The 20,119-nt window shown below is 46.5% G+C and overlaps 3 protein-coding genes and 1 pseudogene across 3 annotated transcripts; 1 reads left to right on the top strand and 3 right to left on the bottom strand.

Moving 5' to 3' along the window:
- Window positions 1-2,900: 2,900 nt before the first annotated feature.
- LOC135448186 (olfactory receptor 4D5-like) lies at window positions 2,901-3,848 on the bottom strand (annotated as a pseudogene).
- A 3,316-nt stretch (window positions 3,849-7,164) lies between these two features.
- On the bottom strand, window positions 7,165-8,112 carry LOC135448179 (olfactory receptor 4D5-like). Its single transcript, XM_064713872.1, has one exon. It carries the CDS (start codon window positions 8,089-8,091, stop codon window positions 7,165-7,167), a length of 927 nt encoding a protein of 308 aa, XP_064569942.1. The 5' UTR covers window positions 8,092-8,112.
- A 3,223-nt stretch (window positions 8,113-11,335) lies between these two features.
- On the bottom strand, window positions 11,336-11,810 carry LOC135448722 (olfactory receptor 4S1-like). Its single transcript, XM_064714930.1, is given in 4 exon segments — window positions 11,336-11,461; window positions 11,463-11,672; window positions 11,675-11,750; window positions 11,752-11,810. Coding segments are annotated over 4 exon segments (471 nt in total).
- A 6,968-nt stretch (window positions 11,811-18,778) lies between these two features.
- Window positions 18,779-19,735, top strand: LOC135449044 (proto-oncogene Mas-like). Its single transcript, XM_064715510.1, has one exon. The coding sequence runs from the start codon at window positions 18,779-18,781 to the stop codon at window positions 19,733-19,735; it is 957 nt and encodes a 318-aa protein (XP_064571580.1).
- The last annotated feature ends 384 nt before the right edge of the window (window positions 19,736-20,119 follow it).

Raw genomic sequence — 20,119 nt, 5'->3', positions numbered from 1 at the left:
GCACATCCTGCTCTCAGATAACAAGAGCCATGAATGCTGGGAAAATGCTGTGCGGTCCTTTTACCTGCCGGAAATTTGAAGTGACTACAAGCAAATGCTGCCGTTCTCAGGCATGAGCTGTTCCATCTTTTGATCCTAATGACATTCCTCTGAACTAAGGAAAGGGCCCTCCAGTTAGTTTAGCCTCTCTGAAACTGGGAATTCATGCACTGAAACCAGGTCTAGGAAGTTCCTCACTGGAGAAACTGGGGTTTCTAACACAGCAGAAGCTTCAAAACCCTGCATGGTTTTCTATCTTTATAGTTTTTAAGGGAATTTTTAAAGTTTTTCAGTAGACAAATACACTCACTGTCCTGTGGAGGTTACAGTGGGAGCAGCAGAGGAATGCACTTGTCCATTTAAAATCCCTCCAGGAAATTCCTTCACTGCTCATTTCGGCTGAGGAGTTTATATCTGAGCAAGCAGGAGCCTACAATTTAGAAACCAGATGTTTATGATGGTAACAGCATTGAATAAAGCTGCATTAAAACATCTAAAAGGCCAAATCATTAGACAGGGGACATTAACAGGACACACACACATTGTCCTCTGGTATGTTGGATATCCACTGTATTTCTTCTGCTGTCTTTTTGGGACAATTTCAGTTTAAAGCCAATGCTTCCCTGAAGGAGTGACAGTGAAATCCAAGCCAGAATATGTCACGGACATGTGTAATAACAAGCTCTGGTTATTTAGCTGAGGAGGGTGGTAGAAATAATACCCAGGTCCTGGCTGTGGTGTGAAAAACCCCATAAATACACCTGTGGTGACACTGGGCTGCTGACTGAGATGTTTCTGCTTTACTGACAAACACTCACAAATCCACCCTTACAGCATTCCCATGCAGAACACCAGGATCACTAGTGTGTGATATTCCTGAAAGTGCTCAAGACCAGGCTGGACAGGGCTTGGAGCAACCAGAGCAATGCCCTTGTTGCAGGGGATAAGAAGAAGATGAGCTTTAAGGTGCCTTCCAGCCCAATCCATTCTGGGATTCTAAGTCTGCAACTGATTTTTTAATGTTTTTTTATTCTAAGTCATAAAATAGACCTCCCAAAAGTCACTCACCAGCAATGCTGCTTTGCAAAGGCAGGATTTCAGTGGGGGCTGAGCAAAACAAAGGAACAATCCCAGAACACTTCCACAGAGCTCACTTGCTGTCGCTCCTCTGATGACCTCCCCAACCACTCCAGGGGGTTCCATCAGAACCTCTCAGTTCCATCAGAAAGTCTCTGCAAGGCGCTGCTTGGAAGTTATGGAAGCAGCTCTGTATCTCTGCCAACTCTAAGCCCGGAAAAGAACAGCTCACCCTTCTGCACTTCCCATTATGCAAAAATAAAAAAACCAAAAAAACCCACAACCAATCAAAAAAGCAACCTCCAGGAGCATCTTCAGGTGCAGTTATTTCTGTAGCAGAAATAGTTCAAATAAATGACACCACAAAGCACAAGGCTATCAGGAGTAATGAGATCCCAGAGGCAAAGGGAGTTCTGTCAGAAATCATCAGTGGCAAGGACCTAAAATTGTTCCTTGGGTAGTTATTACTTTAGTCCCTGAAGAGAGACATCAGATAAAGATATCTCCTTCTTAGGACATTTATATAAATTCATGTAAATGGATACATATTTTGCTTTCTTTCCTAAGCCTGTCTTTCTTATCTACAATCTTATTTCTTATTAACCTACACGTTGACAGCACAAAGCAAAATATCACTGATGTCATCCCTCAGACACCTGACTTACAACTTTAAAACAAGAAGTAAGTTGGAAATAATTTCAAAAAATGCACAAAGATTTGTGGTGAGCCTTCCTTGCTCAGCAGGTATTTTTACTGACACAGTAAAGCACAGAAGCAACTTTTGAGCTCAAGTATGAAATTCTTGTCAGAATTCTTTACCAAGTGTAGATAGGCCTGACACAGTTTCCAGTGACACCTTCCACAAGCTATGGGTGAATATTTGCTCAGAATCACCCAGAAGTGAGACCTCTAAAAAGCCCTACTTCTGCTCACCTCCAAAGCATTTAAAAATACATTAATTTTATTTGCTGCAGTTTTTGCCAGAGATATGTGAAGTAGATAGAATTATAGGAAATTGATGGAATTGCAGAATAGCTGTTTGCGGCTGACAGGATTAAACACCATTTCATTCCAACCCTCTACCAAGGGCAGGGATACCTTACACTATCCCTGATATCCCACACTGCTCCATGCCCCATTCATCCAAGTCTGTAGCATTTCCAGGGACAGGACAGCCATGGGAAACCCATGCCAGACCAGCACAGGGAAGAATTTCTTCCCTATATCCCATCTAAACACAACCTGTGCCAGTGTGAGGCAATTCCCTATTTTCCAGCCTACATGCAGGACACTCTTTGTCTCTGGAGTCCATCTCCACTCTTCCGCCTTCCTCTATATGTTGTGCCTTCTGTGATTTAAATAATTCACTTCTGTGAGAGAATTATGACTAAAAATATTCTTATATGTCTAAAGGAAACCCTGCAAGCAGAATCTGCACTCTCTCTATCTTCCGGTGTTAGTGGGTGAACTGGGGACACAGTGCATGTGCCTCTGCCATCTGCTGTCCCAGCACAGGAAAAGCATGTTAGAGAGGGAGACAAGCCTCACCCTGGATTCATTTATTTATTTGAAAATTATGATCCCACATGAATGAAAGTGTTTAGGAAGTTTGGGGTTTTCAGCATGGATTTTTAATATTAACAGTAATATGCGTATAGAAATGTATTTGTACATAATTGGAAGCCTGTGGGCTTTATTGTCATTATTGTGCAGGAGTAGAGCAGGAACGTGACTCCAGGTGTAACTCTGGGTGTAACTCCAGGGTCCTGCCAACCCAGCCTGTGTCAGAAGGTTCTGCAGCGCCTCCAGAGTCTCCACATGGATTCCTTCACCTCACTGCTCCTCAGGGTGTAGATGAGGGGGTTCATCATGGGTGACAAGATGGTGTAGATGACAGAGACGTACTTGCTGGTGGGCAAGGTCCCAGCGGGCCGAAGGTAAGTGAAGATGCAGGGCATGAAGAGCAGGGTGATGGCCATCACGTGTGAGGCACACGTGGACAGAGCCTTCCAGTTCCCCTGGGAGACGCGAGCCCGGACCTTGGCCAGGATGAGGGCATAGGAGGCCACAAGCACCAGGAAGCAGCCCAGGGAGATGAGGCCGCTGTTGGAGGCCATGAGCCACTCGGTGAGGGTGGTGTCGGCGCAGGCCAGGTGGATGACAGGTGGCACGTCACAGAAGTAGCTGTGGATGGTGTTGGGGCCGCAGAAGGGCAGCTGCAGCATGAGCACAGTCTGGACAATGGAGTGGATAAAGCCCCCGGCCCAGCAGGCCGCGACCAGCGCCCAGCAGGCCCTGCGGGCCATGATGGCCGTGTAGTGCAGGGGCCTGCAGATGGCCGTGTAGCGGTCAAACGCCATCACCGTCAGGAGGAACATCTCTGAGGAGCCCACAAAGTGCAGGAAAAACAGCTGGGCCATGCAGCCCTCAAAGGCAATGGCCTTGTGCCCTGAGAGCAGGGCCGCCAGCACCCTGGGGGCGGTAACAGAAGTGTAGCAGATATCGATGAAGGACAGATTGCAGAGGAGGAAGTACATGGGTGAGGAGAGCTTGGGGTCAGTCCTGACTGTCACGATGATGAGGAGGTTGCCCAGCAGGACCATGGTGTAGGCCAGGAGGAAGAACATGAAGGAGAGGAGTTGCAGCTCCCGGGTGTCGGAGAGCCCCAGGAGGATGAATTCAGTCACCCGGGAGGAGTTGTCCTGTGCCATCGCTGCAGCTCAGGCTGCCATGACACAGGTTGGGGGGTGGCCAGGAAGGGAGGGGAATGGGCTACAGCTCCAAGGCTCATGGATGGTGTGAGCAGGATGCATTTGCTGCTGCAAAAAGCACAGTACCATGTCACAAATGACAGAAAGCACAGTTTGTACTCACCCCCTATTCTGCCCCTACTCAGGTGTCTAGCCCGCCCTTCCACACTGACCTTCTCGCCTTAACTCACTCTGACCACTATTTTCCTGCATCATGGTGGGTGTTCTCCCATTCTGTGAGGGAGAAATCACTGAATTAAAGAATTGTTAAATTTGGAAAAGCCCCCATTGAGTCCAATTCTCCACCCAGCGTGGCCAAGCCCTCCACTAAACCATGTCCCCAAGTGCTACATCCATACTGCTTTTAAATCCCTTCAGGAATGGTGATTCCAGCACATCCTGCTCTCAGATAACAAGAGCCATGAAGGCTGGAAAAATGCTGTGCGGTCCTTTTACCTGCCGGAAATTTGAAGTGACTACAAGCAAATGCTGCCGTTCTCAGGCATGAGCTGTTCCATGTTCTGATCCTAATGACATTCCTCTAAACTAAGGAAAGGGCCCTCCAGTTAGTTTAGCCTCTCTGAAACTGGGAATTCATGCACTGAAACCAGATCTAGGAAGTTCCTCACTGGAGAAACTGGGGTTTCTAACACAGCAGAAGCTTCAAAACTCTGCATGGTTTTCTATCTTTATAGTTTTTAAGGGAATTTTTAAAGTTTTTCAGTAGACAAATACACTCACTGTCCTGTGGAGGTTACAGTGGGAGCAGCAGAGGAATGCACTTGTCCATTTAAAATCCCTCCAGGAAATTCCTTCACTGCTCATTTCGGCTGAGGAGTTTATATCTGAGCAAGCAGGAGCCTACAATTTAGAAACCAGATGTTTATAATGGTAACAGCATTGAATAAAGCTGCATTAAAACATCTAAAAGGCCAAATCATTAGACAGGGGACATTAACAGGACACACACACATTGTCCTCTGGTATGTTGGATATCCACTGTATTTCTTCTGCTGTCTTTTTGGGACAATTTCAGTTTAAAGCCAATGCTTCCCTGAAGGAGTGACAGTGAAATCCAAGCCAGAATATGTCACGGACATGTGTAATAACAAGCTCTGGTTATTTAGCTGAGGAGGGTGGTAGAAATAATACCCAGGTCCTGGCTGTGATGTGAAACACCCCATAAATACACCTGTGGTGACACTGGGCTGCTGACTGAGATGTTTCTGCTTTACTGACAAACACTCACAAATCCACCCTTACAGCATTCCCATGCAGAACACCAGGGTCACTAGTGTGCGATATTCCTGAAAGTGCTCAAGACCAAGCTGGACAGGGCTTGGAGCAACCAGAGCAATGCCCTTGTTGCAGGGGATCAGAAGAAGATGAGCTTTAAGGTGCCTTCCAGCCCAATCCATTCTGGGATTCTAAGTCTGCAACTGATTTTTTAATGTTTTTTTATTCTAAGTCATAAAATAGACCTCCCAAAAGTCACTCACCAGCAATGCTGCTTTGCAAAGGCAGGATTTCAGTGGGGGCTGAGCAAAACAAAGGAACAATCCCAGAACACTTCCACAGAGCTCACTTGCTGTCGCTCCTCTGACGACCTCCCCAAACCACTCCAGGGGGTTCCATCAGAACCTCTCAGTTCCATCAGAAACTCTCTGCAAGGTGCTGCATGGAAGTTATGGAAGCAGCTCTGTATCTCTGCCAACTCTAAGCCCTGAAAAGAACAGCTCACCCTTCTGTGCTTCCCATTATACAAAAATAAAAAAAAAACAAAAAAACCCACAACCAATCAAAAAAGCAACCTCCAGGAGCATCTTCAGGTGCAGTTATTTCTGTAGCAGAAATAGTTCAAATAAATGACACCACAAAGCACAAGGCTATCAGGAGTAATGAGATCCCAGAGGCAAAGGGAGTTTTGTCAGAAAACCTCAGTGGGCAAGGAACTAAATTGTTCTTGGGTAGTTATTACTTTAATCCCTGGAGAGAGACATCAAATAAAGATGTCTCTGACATAGGACATTTATATAAATTCATGTAAATGGATACATATTTTGCTTTCTTTCCTAAGCCTGTCTTTCTCATCTACAATCTTATTTCTTATTAACCTACACGTTGACAGCACAAAGCAAAATATCACTGATGTCACCCTCAGACACCTGACTTACAACTTTAAAACAAGAAGTAAGTTGGAAATAATTTCAAAAAATGCACAAAGATTTGTGGTGAGCCTTTCTTGCTTAGCAGGTATTTTTACTGACACAGTAAAGCGCAGGAGCAACTTTTGAGCTCAAGTATGAAATTCTTGTAAGAATTCTTTGCCAGGTGTAGACGAGCCTGACACTGTTTCCAGTGACACCTTCCATAAGCTATGGGTGAATATTTGCTCAGAATCACCCAGAAGTGAGACCTCTAAAAAGCCCCACTGTTGGTCACCTCCAAAGCATTTAAAAATACATTTATTTTATTTACTGCTGTCTTGGGCAGAGACAGGTAGAAGTAGATAGAATTATAGGAGAATGATGGAATTGCAGAATAGCTGTTTGCGGCAGACGGGACTTTAAAGACCATTTCATTCCAACCCTCTACCAAGGGCAGGGACACCTTCCACTACCCCTGATATCCCACATTGCTCCATGCCCCATTCAACCTGGCCTGTAGCATTTCTAGGAACAGGACAGCCATTGGAAACCCATGCCAGACCAGCACAGGGGAGAATTTCTTCCCAATATCCCATCTAAACACAACCTGTGTCAGTGTCAAGCTATTCCCTATTTTCCGGCCTACATGCAGGACACTCTTTGTCTCTGGAGTCCATCTCTATTCCTCCTCCTTCCTCTATATATTGTGCCTTGTATGATTTAAATAGCTCACTTCTGTGAGAGAATTATGACTAAAAATATTCTTATATGTCTAAAGGAAACCCTACAAGCAGAATCTGCACTCTCTCTATCTTCCAGTGTTAGTGGATGAATTGAGGACACTTAGTGCATGTGCCTCTGCCATCTGCTGTCTCAGCACAGGAAAAGCATGTTAGAGAGGGAGACAAGCCTCACCCTGGATTCATTCATTTATTTGAAAATTATGATCCCACATGAGTGAAAATGTTTAGGAAGTTTGGGGTTTTCAGCATGGATTTTTAATATGAAGAGTAACATGTGTATAGAAATGTATTTGTACATAATTGGAAGTCTGTGGGCTTTATTGTCATTATTGTGCAGGAGTAGAGCAGGAACGTGACTCCAGGTGTAACTCTGGGTGTAACTCCAGGGTCCTGCCAACCCAGCCTGTATCAGAAGGTTCTGCAGTGCCTCCAGAGTCTCCACATGGATTCCTTCACCTCGCTGCTCCTCAGGGTGTAGATGAGGGGGTTCATCATGGGTGACAAGATGGTGTAGATGACAGAGACGTACTTGCTGGTGGGCAAGGCTCCAGCGGGCCGCAGGTAAGTGAAGACACAGGGCATGAAGAGCAGGGTGATGGCCATCACGTGTGAGGCACACGTGGACAGAGCCTTCCAGTTCCCCTGGGAGACCCGGGCTCGGACCTTGGCCAGGATGAGGGCGTAGGAGGCCACCAGCACCAGGAAGCAGCCCAGGGAGATGAGGCCGCTGTTGGAGACCATGAGCCACTCGGTGAGGGTGGTGTCGGCACAGGCCAGGCGGATGACGGGTGGCACGTCACAGAAGTAGCTGTGGATGGTGTTGGGGCCGCAGAAGGGCAGCTGCAGCATGAGCACAGTCTGGACAATGGAGTGGATAAAGCCCCCGGCCCAGCAGGCCGCGACCAGCGCCCAGCAGGCCCTGCGGGCCATGATGGCCGTGTAGTGCAGGGGCCTGCAGATGGCCGTGTAGCGGTCAAACGCCATCACCGTCAGGAGGAACATCTCTGAGGAGCCCACAAAGTGCAGGAAAAACAGCTGGGCCATGCAGCCCTCAAAGGCAATGGCCTTGTGCCCTGAGAGCAGGGCCACCAGCACCCTGGGAGTAGTGACAGAGGTGCAGCAGATATCGATGAAGGACAGATTGCAGAGGAGGAAGTACATGGGTGAGGAGAGCTTGGGGTCAGTCCTGACTGTCACAATGATGAGGAGGTTGCCCAGCAGGACCATGGTGTAGGCCAGGAGGAAGAACATGAAGGAGAGGAGTTGCAGCTCCTGGGTGTCGGAGAGCCCCAGGAGGATGAATTCAGTCACCCGGGAGGAGTTGTCCTGTGCCATCGCTGCAGCTCAGGATGCCATGGCACCGGTCGGGGTGTGGCCAGGAAGGGAGGGGAATGTGCTACAGCTCCAAGGCTCATGGATGGTGTGAGCAGGATGCATTTGCTGCTGCAAAAAGCACAGTGCCATGTCACAAATGACAGAAAGCACAGTTTGCACTCACCCCCTATTCTGCCCCTACTCAGGTGTCTAGCCCGCCCTTCCACACTGACCTTCTCCCCTGAACTCACTCTGATCACTGTTTTCCTGCATCATGGTGGGTGTTCTCCCATTCTGTGAGGGAGAAATCACTGAATTAAAGAATTGTTGGAATTAAAGAAAGTTGGAAAAGCCCCTAATGAGTCCAATTCTCCACCCAACACTGCCAAGGCCCTCCACTAAACCATGTTCCCAAGTGCTACATCCATACTGCTTTTAAATCCCTTCAGGAAAGGTGATTCCTGCACATCCTGCTCTCAGATAACAAGAGCCATGAATGCTGGGAAAATGCTGTGCTGTTCTTTTACCTGCTGGAAATTTGAAGTGACTACAAGCAAATGCTGCCGTTCTCAGGCATGAGCTGTTCCACGTTCTGATCCTAATGACTTTCCTCTGAACTAAGGAAAGGGCCCTCCAGTTAGTTTAGCCTCTCTGAAACTGGGAATTCATGCACTGAAACCAGATCTAGGAAGTTCCTCACTGGAGAAACTGGGGTTTCTAACACAGCAGAAGCTTCAAAACCCTGCATGGTTTTCTATCTTTATAGTTTTTAAGGGATTTTTTAAATTTTTTCAGTAGACAAATACACTCACTGTCCTGTGGAAGTTACAGTGGGAGCAGCAGAGGAATGCACTTGTCCATTTAAAATCCCTCCAGGAAATTCCTTCACTGCTCATTTCGGCTGAGGAGTTTAAATCTCAGCAAGCAGGAGCCTACAATTTAGAAACCAGATGTTTATGATGGTAACAGCATTGAATAAAGCTGCATTAAAACATCTAAAAGGCCAAATCATTAGACAGGGGACATTAACAGGACACACACATTGTCCTCTGGTATGTTGAATATCCACTGCATTTCTTCTGCTGTCTTTTTGGGACAATTTCAGTTTAAAGCCAATGCTTCCCTGAAGGAGTGACAGTGAAATCCAAGCCAGAATATGTCACGGACATGTGTAATAACAAGCTCTGGTTATTTAGCTGAGGAGGGTGGTAGAAATAATACCCAGGTCCTGGCTGTGGTGTGAAACACCCCATAAATACACCTGTGGTGACACTGGGCTGCTGACTGAGATGTTTCTGCTTTACTGACAAACACTCACAAATCCACCCTTACAGCATTCCCATGCAGAACACCAGGATCACTAGTGTGTGATATTCCTGAAAGTGCTCAAGACCAAGCTGGACAGGGCTTGGAGCAACCAGAGCAATGCCCTTGTTGCAGGGGATCAGAAGAAGATGAGCTTTAAGGTGCCTTCCAGCCCAATCCATTCTGGGATTCTAAGTCTGCAACTGATTTTTTAATGTTTTTTTATTCTAAGTCATAAAATAGACCTCCCAAAAGTCACTCACCAGCAATGCTGCTTTGCAAAGGCAGGATTTCAGTGGGGGCTGAGCAAAACAAGGAACAATCCCAGAACACTTCCACAGAGCTCACTTGCTGTCGCTCCTCTGACGACCTCCCCAAACCACTCCAGGGGGTTCCATCAGAACCTCTCAGTTCCATCAGAAACTCTCTGCAAGGTGCTGCTTGGAAGTTATGGAAGCAGCTCTGTATCTCTGCCAACTCTAAGCCCTGAAAAGAACAGCTCAACCTTCTGCACTTCCCATTATACAAAAATAAAAAAAAAAACAAAAAAACCCACAACCAATCAAAAAAGCAACCTCCAGGAGCATCTTTAGGTGCAATTATTTCTGTAGCAGAAATAGTTCAGGTACATCACACCACAAGGCAGAAGGCTATCAGGAGTAATGAGATCCCAGAGGCAAAGGGAGTTTTGTCAGAAAACCTCAGTGGGCAAGGAACTAAATTGTTCCTTGGGTAGTTATTACTTTAATCCCTGGAGAGAGACATCAAATAAAGATGTCTCTGACACAGGACATTTATATAAATTCATGTACATGGATACAAATTTTGCCTTTTGTCATAAGCCTGTCTTTCTCATCTACAGTCTTATTTCTCATTAACCTACACGTTGACAGCACAAAGCAAAATATCACTGATGTCATCCCTCAGACACCTGACTTACAACTTTAAAACAAGAAGTAAGTTGGAAATAATTTCAAAAAATGCACAAAGATTTGTGGTGAGCCTTTCTTGCTTAGCAGGTATTTTTACTGACACAGTAAAGCGCAGGAGCAACTTTTGAGCTCAAGTATGAAATTCTTGTAAGAATTTTTTGCAAAGTGTAGACGAGCCTGACACAGTTTCCAGTGACACCTTCCATAAGCTATGGGTGAATTTTTGCTCAGAATCACCCAGAAGTGAGACCTCTAAAAGACCCCACTGTTTTTCATCTCCATAACTTTTTAAACTACATTTATTTTATTTCCTGCTTTATTGGGCAGAGACAGGTGAAGTAGATAGAATTATAGGAGAATGATGGAATTGCAGAATAGCTGCTTGGGTTGGAAGGGACTTAAAAAACCATCTCATTCCAATCCTCTGCCATGGGCAGGGACACCTTCCACCAGATCCGGTTGCTCCAGGGCCCATCCAGCCTGACATGGAACAGGGCAGAAAAGATTTGCTGAAGTGGGAGAGTGAGAAGTTTCCCTTCCTGTTCCTTCATCAGCAAACCACCCAATTAGCTCTTAATATCACCGGGTTTTTTGGTTTTTTTGTTTCTTATGGGGTGCTCCACCTGGACAATATTTTCAGTATTTTTAACAGTATTTAAGCCCTGATGTTGCAGCTGCTCAGGAGGCCTTGGTGTGGGCCTTTGCTCATTGACAAGGAAAAGGAAGGGAATGCCAGAGTTCCCAATGTCTTTTCCATCATAAAAATAACTTCTAGTGCCTTTCTAATTCCAGGAGGATTAGACCAATAGGCAGCTGTTCTTTGAAAGGCCCATTTTGGGGCATTTTCACAGAAGAAATTACAGCAAAACCTGCTTGATTTTCTCTGATTTTTTGGGAACATGATCACAGCTCTACCCCTTCCCATTTCCACTTCCCACTTTCCTCCTGCACAGTTTCCTCATGGCTCCCTTCACCTCCCCGTCCCGGAGGGTGTAGATGAGGAGGTTGAACATGGGTGTGATGAGCATTTAGAACGTGGCCACACTCCTGTCCTCAGACAAGCCACCGGATGGGCAGATGTAAACAAACGTGCTGGGCCCAAGACACAGGATCACCACAGTGATGTTGGACCTGCACGTGGACAGGGCCTTGTGCCATGTCGCCAGCCTTGTGCCACCTCAGGGAAGCCAGGATGCCCATGTAGGACATGACCAGGATGAGGAAGCAGCTCAGGGATATCACCCCGCTGTTGGCCACTGTGGCCAGGCCCTTGGCGTGCGTGTTGGCGTGGACCAGGGGGAGCAGGGGGTGGACATCACAGAAGTAGTGGATGACTTTGTTGGGGCCATATAAAGGGAGCAGGGAAGGGTGGGAAAGGTCTCGAGGGTGGAATGCGGGAAGCCCCCCACCCAGAGGACCCCCACCATGCAGCCGCAGACTGTGGGACGTGAGCGTGGGGTAGCACAGGGGCTGGCAGACGGCCATGCAACGGTTGTAGGCCATGGCTGTCAGGATGAAAACCTCTATGCAGCCAAAAAAATGAAGCCCAAAGAGCTGCCCTATGCAACCTGCAAAGGAGATGGTGTTATTTTCCACCAGGAAGCTAGAAATCATATGGGGAGCCGTGACAGAGGAGTAACAATCACCTGCAAAGGAAAGGTGGCAGAGGAAGAAGTACATGGGGGAGTTCAGGCGCCTGCTGCTCGTCACAGTGAGAACTGTGAGGTTTCCTGCCACTGTGAGTGTGTAGAAAAGCAGGAACACCACAAAATAAAAATTTTGTGCGCCCCTTGGTTATCTGAGAGGCTCAGGAGGATGAATTCCTTCATGCTGCTGGAGTTTTCCATGCCAGTTTAGTGGGCAATGTGCAGTGCAGAGCCTGGAAATGTGGAAAGATAAAGAAAAAATTATTCATCAGGTTTTTCATTCTTAAAAATTAATTCTTTATCAGAAGTGCATTCTCTCTAAGAAATACATAGGATTAGAATTAAATTTATGAAGTGCTTTTTAAATTTGTTTTGTTTTTTGTTTGTTTTTTCATTGTTCTTCCCCCTCTACATATTTAATTTGCCTTATATGAGACACAGCCACAGAATCATAGATTCCTGGAAACGTTTGGGTTGGAAGGGACCTTAGAGACCATCTAGTTCCAATCCCACTTCCATGGGCAGGGGGTGCTACCCACTGGGTCCCTTTGGGATTAGATCCATCTAATCCAGTCTCCTATTTTATAATTTTAAAATAGAGCAAGATCAGAAACTCCTGTAGAGGCAAAAAGCTGATCAAGCACCCACAGGAAATGCTGAAATGTAGGAAAACCAAAATTATCAAACTTGAAAAAGTGAAGCCTAAAGAGGAAGTTGGGAAAGTTTGTGACTTCTCCTGTGCTTGCACTTTTACTGACAGGAGGTAAAACATACTCAAGAAAGGGGATAAAAGGGAGATCTTACCTCTAAAATTAGCTTTTCAGTCACTGACCAGAGGTACGTGATATAGTGTAATCAGTTGGGATATGAAATAAATACAATGTGGATTGTTATAATTAAAAAAAAATAATAAGGAATTGCACCATCCTCTTATTTGCAAGGGTTTTCACCTAAAATCTCAGGTGATTAATTGAAGAAGAATTCAATAACCTGATTTGGGACTGCAAAACCAGTTCTGCACATGGTTACAGCCAAAGAGAGCCAGAGATGGTTGACAATTTCAGGGGAAATTTCTTTTTGTATTTTCACCTTTTTCAAGAGGAAGGGCAGGGGGGAAAAAGAGGAAGGGAACTCAGGAAAAGGAAAGAAAAGAGGAAAGGGAAAAGATCCTGGAAAACTTACCTTCTCTGTGCTTGGAGATCTAATTTTTGTGTAAGAGCTGTAAGATTTTATGTCCCCAACATCTCCTTTTCCTGGTAGAGGTTTTAAAGAACATAAAACAGCTTCTGAAAAGCTTCTAACACTTGCTTATGAGGTGCCTTTTTAAATCCCACGTCATTTAATTCCTTGCTTTCCTTTATCACCAAGTGTATCCTGGCTTTTCCTGCCCATGTTAGAGCTGCTTGGAGGGAGCATGGGCATTGAAGAGTGCACTCACAGCCCAGCAAGCAGAGATAAAAAAACTGTTTAAGTAACTTTTCCCTCAAACCTCTCCAAGGAAATCTCCCTCCTCCAGGGCTTAATTCCCTGTTTACACAGACCTACTCCACCCTCTCTAAGGAAATCTCCCAGCTCAAGGGCTCTTGGGGCTGGAGGAGGGAGGTGCGAATGCTCAGGGATGGGAAGGAGAAGAAATTAATCCCATCCTTCCAGGTGAAGTTTAGATTGGATTTTAGGAAAAATTTCTTCACTCACAGGGTGGTGCAGCCCTGGCACAGTTTACCAAGAGCAGTGGGGCAGTCACCATCAGTCTGGAGGGATTTAAAACCTGTGGATGTGGCACTTAGGGACACACAGTAGTGGTGGCACTGCTAGGGAGTGCTTGGACTTGATGGCCTTGGAGGACTTCTCCAACCTTAACAATTCCATGATTCTTGGAAATAACAGCCAGTAGATTAGCTGAATATTAAACTGGGCAAGCATGTGATGTGCCTGGTCAAGTTAACATTCCCAGACTCTGACATTAATCCATGCTTTGTGTATTTCCCAAACCTTAGATCCACAGCTTAGGCTTTATGGCACTGTGAGTAATAATAAAATTGTGAGGATTTTTAAATCACTGCGTATCCCAATAAAGCTCCACAAGCCCTCATGAAAAAAATAAATAATCTGAAAGGTTTCTAGTAGTAAGTAGAAGTAGAGAAGAGAGTGGCTTGGGTCACTTCTTGATGACCCTCCAAGTCCTATTTTCCATGAAATTTCATCACTGGTAGCCCAGGGAGTAAGGCCTTTTGCAAGAGCTTGCAATGTTTCAGCAAAGGTTAGTAAAGTAGAGTAAGTTAAAAAAAAATCCTTATTTTACAAATTGGGAAACTAAGGGAGGGGAGGAAGTCAGCTCTTGTATATCTGTGGAAGTCAGCTGAGTTGAGCCATTCCAGGCTTTCCTCTGCAAAGAAATGGACCTAGTCACCTAATCAGGAAGAGGAAATGGCTTTAAATGACAGAAGGTGCATTTAGATAGGATATTGGGAATAAATTCTTCTCTGTGAGGGTGCTGAGGCCCTGGCACAGGTTGCCCAGAGAAGCTGTGGCTGCCCCATCCCTGGAAGTGTTCCAGGACAGTTTGGAGCACTCTGGGATAGTGGAAGGTGTCCCTGCCCATGGCTGGGGGTGGAACTGGATGACCTTTAAAGTCCCTTCCAACTCAAACCATACCAGAATTTGATGAATTTGTGTATTACTGCAATTCCAACTCATCACTGCTCTGAAGTGTACTGAGTATTTTCAGCTTGAGATTTAGGTGCATCAATAAATAGTTTCATCCACTGCCCATCCCTCTGTTTGTTTTGCTGACATTTACTGAAATTCAGAATGGTCCAATAACAACAAAGGCATTTTGAATGTCTCCCAACATGGAATGCCAGCAATCCATTCAGAGAAAATGGAAAACCTCAAATTAATGAGGAGATTAAATCATGCTCTGGATAAAAAGAGTCTTTTAATTTAGATATCATTTTATGCCATAGCCTGGAGTCCTGGCCAGGTTAATGAGAGTTGCCAGTAACCACTATAGGAAATAGGATTGGGTAAAAAAGTAAAAACAGTCTTACAATCTTTGGTAAAGTAAGAGGAAGAACAGATGACAACACAAGCTGAAGATGTACAAATGCATTTCTGACCTGCTAAGCAAATTTAAGCTGGATCTGCCCATTCCTGTGCCCTCTGACACAAATGGCAACAATTTGGGTGGTGTCACACTCCTGTCCCTTTATTTCCCTGGCCCAAGGGACTAAGGGACAAAATAGTTCCCTGTAAGGATGTCAGTAAAGGAGAAAGGTCTTTTCTCTGTTTCCACACCCTTTGGATTGGGGTGGCTCATGGACATGGAGTGTGCATGAACAGGATTGGGATGTTGTGGGTGGGTGGTGGTGGGTTCTGTCTGCTTAGGAGACACAAAGTGAGGAAGAACCTGAAGCTCTGTTCAGGGGGAAGTTGTGAAACTGGAAGTGAAAGGCATGGGGCTGGAGGGATTTTGTGAAATCTGAAGTGGCTGAGGTGTTGAAGGACTGTGCCGAAAGCCTGTGGGGTGTGAAGGTGCACTGAAAGAGCTCCTGACTCCAGAGCTCCATGCTGAGGGCAGCATAAGCAGGGTTTGGGCATCTGGAACTGCTGAGGTGGAAAGCTTGGGGGCAAGGTTGGATGAAGCAGTAGAGATCCCATAAGGTGCTGAACTGTGCTGGGAGAGGCTCTGGGTCAGAGGAGGTCCCAGTGTGGTGGCGGGTGTGTGACAACTGGGCAGGGACAGGAAGGAATGAGAAGTGCTGAGGGAGGTTGTGAAACCTCCACCAAAGATGTTATGGGAGAAAACTTAAAATTTCTCTACCTGAGCAGCACTAAAAGCTCATGTTCAGGGGCTGTGAAACCAGAGCATCTCAGGGCCTTAAGTAGGACACAACACCAGTGCAAAGTCTGTATGGACAGTTCTTGCAAGAATGGCTGAAGAAGGGAGAAGTAGTAAAAAAATAATGTTTCCGTGACACTGCAAAGAGGGGAGGGGGAAGTGGTTCAAATCTGAGTGATCATACAGGGGAGGTATTTCCCCCATGAGTGATTGGCTGCCTGGAGGGTCACGCTGAAAACACCATGGCTTTTTAAACAGTGCTGCCCAGCCCAGCACTGCAGGATGACACAAGGACTTGAGCTGCCCCCCACGTCACACCATCCAGGGGACAACATTGGCGGGCACGGGCGCTGAAATTCCCAGGAACGCAAAAAAGGTGAGAAATTCTGATGTGGGTCTTTGACGTTGCACTCTGATGGGTTGTCAGGCTTTGGGGAAGGAAGGAGAAACAAAAACAATGGAGGAAAAAAGATCAAAAATTTACTTCCTTTGCTGTACAGAAATTTGCTCTAGGTCAGGAATTGATGATAATAATTTTCAATATAAGGAGAGCTTCATTCCAGGGACTCTTGTCCCTGTACATGTGCTCTTGAACTGCTCTAAATGCACCTCTGTAATACAAAAAGTCATTACTCAGAGACCTGGCATTACAACAGCAGAACTTTCTGTCCCCTGTCTGAGACACCTTTGTGAGGTCAGGGTTGTTGTGCCTCAGGAACTACAGGCAGGATTTGCAGGCAAATCACATGGAGGATGTTTAATCTCAAGGGAGGAAAAGATCACCTGGACTCAGGCTGCTGAGAGGAGAGTTTTCACTTATTAGTTGCATAAGGAAGTGGGATCATGTCTTGAATGTGTCTTGGAAACAGGAATTCAGTCTTTCCAAGGGACTATGATAAATAAATGAGAACCATGAGTGACTTTTGCAGTGCTCTTCTCCACAGTCTACAGAAGTAAGATAAGGATCTCATCACTTCTATTGCAGCAGAAGGCAAAACTATCGATGTTTTCTCAAATACCCATTGCAGCCATTTCTGTTCCTGGCAGTCTTTATGCACATACAGCACCTTCCAGTGCCTAAAGGTGCTCCAAGACAGCTGGAGAGGGACTTTGGAGAAGGGCCTGGAGTGACAGGAATTGTTTTGAACTGGAAAACAGTGGATTTGAATTAGGTCTTGGGAGGAAATTCTTCCCTGTGAGAGTGATGAGGCACAGGTTGCCCAGAGGAGCTGTGGCTGCCTTATTCCTGCAAGTGTCCAAGGCCAGGTTGGCAGGGATTTGGAGCAACCTGGTCTGTGGAAGGTGTCCCTGGCTGTGGCAGGAGGTTGAAACAAGATGAGCTTTAAGATCCCTCCCAACCCAAACCATTCCATGATTTCATGACATGATCAATGGCACAAAGCCATTTAACATTGGGAATTATCACCTGTCATCCCTTGAATCCCCAGTGGAGAGAGATGCACCTGTGGAGGCTGCAGTGGACTGAGACAGAACTTAGGTGACACTCAAATGTTCACACTCTCTTCAGATCAAGTGGAAATTTGGTTGTACAGAAGCCAGGAAACCACTTAACCACCGGGCCTTCCTCTGTTCTCACAGCAGAAAAGCTGCACAGAACTTGAGGCTGTTTCTGCTAATTTCTGCAAAAACGTGATCATTTGTGGCCACCCCTGGAGCAGGCTGTGAGGGAGGAACAGCCACAGGGCTGCTCTCCACAGTGTTCATGCTAGAAGTGTTCAAGGTGCTATAAGAGCTGAGGATGGGACCATCCAGCTCTGCAGTGCCAGAAGTTCCCTGGTTTCAGTCAACCCTAAAGTAAATCATAGAATCCTCAAATAATTTGGGCTGAAAGGGACCTTAAAGCCCATCCAGTCCCACCCCCTGCCATGGGCAGGGACACCTTCCACTAGCCCAGGTTGCTCCAAGCCCCATCCAACTTGGCCTTGAAATTCCCTGCACCACACACTTCTTTTCCCCCTGTCCATGAGGTCAGTGTGCCTGGGGTGCTGGGATGGAACAGCAGTGATTCAGTCTGTCATGTTCTGGGTGCTTTTGGAAGTCTGTCTCCATGTGTGCGGCTGCACTGCAAAGAGAGAACAGAGGATTCATGCTGGCTACATGGTTCAGTGATTCACATCTTCCCAGAAAACCCCATTTTTTGTTCCTATCCTCTTTTTAACTTCTCTGCCTTCCATGCCCAAAATAACAGCTGGCTGGGAGACAGCAGAAGAGCCACTGTATTTGTTCTCATCAGACCATAAAAAAGATGTTAAACCCCTTTTTTTCACCCCCAAGATTCTCAATCAGATCTCAGTACCACGGGGAAGGAAATAATAACTTAACTCATGGAGTGGTGTGGAAAAGTTATCAGAGCCACAGCTCCCATGTCCTGTGAGGACAAGATAATCTGTGGTTTCTTACATGTGGTTCTTGCAGTTTCTGAGGGAGAAGCTGAGGGCTCTGCCAAACCAAGATGTTTATTTGTTACTGTACATGGGACCAAGGAGAACCACATCAAATGGCACTTTATTAAAACGGAAATCACTCATTAATATAAAAAACTACCAATTGTTTTCATGGAATCGCAGAATTCCAGAGTGGTTTGGGCTGGAAGGGACCTTAAAGATCATCCACTTCCAACCCCCGGAAATGGGCAATGACACCTTCCACTATCCCAGTTTGCTCCAGCCTGGCTTTGGACACCTCCACAGATGGGGCAGGCACAGTTTCTCTAGTAAACCTGTGCCAGAGCTTCACCACCCTCACAAGCTTCACCACCCTCACCACACTCTGTCAGTGTGAAGCCTTCACTCTTTATCCTGTTACTCCAGGCTCTTGGTCCCTTCTAAACCATTTTATTTTGAAGTTCCATGAGATCAAGTTCTAGCTACAAAGCCTTGGAACAAACCAAGGAACCCCTCTAGAAAAGTCACCCTGGAGTTACCACCTCTCCTCTCTCTGCTCCTAGGTCTGAATCACCCATCATGAGACCCTCAACCACACCAATGGTCCTTCCAACCACAGCCATCCATGCTCCTGGGACCAACTACAGCGCGGCTGTGGGACCACCCCAGCCATCCTACACTGTCCTCAAGTTCATGGAGAGCTTCTGCCTGCTGAGTGCTGCCTGTGGGATGGTGGGGAATGGCCTGGTCCTGTGGTACCTGGGCTTCCGCATCCGCAGGAACCACTTCACCGTCTACATCCTGAACCTGGCGGCCGCTGACTTCGGGTACCTGCTGTGCATCGCCGTGGAGACCGTGCAGTACCTGATGCAGTTCAACGTGGGGGTGCAGTTTGGGATCTTCCTCTTCCTGGATCTCTTCATGTACGGCACGGGCCTGTACCTGCTGACGGCCATCAGCATTGAGCGCTGCCTGTCCGTGCTGTCCCCCATCTGGTGCCGGACACACCGCCCAAAGCACCTGTCTGCCATGGTGTCCGGCCTGCTCTGGGCCCTGTCCCTGCTCCTGAACACTCTGGGATATGTCCTGTGCACCGTTCGCCCCTCTCCCAGGGCCTGCCAGCGCCTGCTCATCGCCATTGGAGCCTTGGATTTCCTCGTCTGCGCGCCCCTCATGCTGCTCTTCAGCCTCATCCTCTTCCTGCGGGTCAAGTGCAGCTCCCAGCCCTTCCAAACGGGCCGGCTCTTCACTGTCATCATGCTCACCATCCTCTTCTTCCTCATTTTCGCCGTGCCCCTCAGTGTCCTTATCCTCCTGGACTTCCTGGGCCTCAAGTTCCTGTATTCCCCAGAAATTGGCTTTGTGCTGTCCTGCGTCAACAGCACCCTCAACCCCATCATTTACTTCCTGGTGGGAAGCTACAGGGATCGGAAATTCCGGCTCACCCTCAGGCTGGCATTCCAGAGGGCCTTCCAAGACTCAGCAGATGACAGAGACGAGCGGGAAACACGGGACACGATAACCATGTCCTCCTAAAATCCTGCCTGGAATGTCTTGGCAGAACTGAAGGACTCTGAGGTACTGGGGAAGGTTCATCTCACCTGACCCTCAGTACTCTCTTTGTAGATATTTTAGGTCATAATTTTAAGTCCTCATTATTTTAAGACCCTCTTTGGGTCATTATTTTAAGTGCCCCGTATGGCACATAAGCAGCTGGACCACAGAATTTACCTGACCTGTATTTAGGACACATTAAAGTTCCTGCTTCTTTCCAGTGACTTTTAAATAATATCCATTTGATAAGACTGAAATGTCTTGGTGTCTGAATTTTATCAAAGAAATCCTGCTCAGGACAAATCTTTGTCATTCATAAACTCATAAAGTCTATGTTGCTTTTCACTCACAAATGAGATCAGTACC

The sequence above is a fragment of the Zonotrichia leucophrys genome, chromosome 5 (assembly GCF_028769735.1).
Source record: "Zonotrichia leucophrys gambelii isolate GWCS_2022_RI chromosome 5, RI_Zleu_2.0, whole genome shotgun sequence".
Taxonomy (NCBI): domain Eukaryota; kingdom Metazoa; phylum Chordata; class Aves; order Passeriformes; family Passerellidae; genus Zonotrichia; species Zonotrichia leucophrys.
The sequence above is the reverse complement of the archived record's forward strand: the minus strand, read 5'-3'. Positions and strand labels throughout refer to the sequence as shown.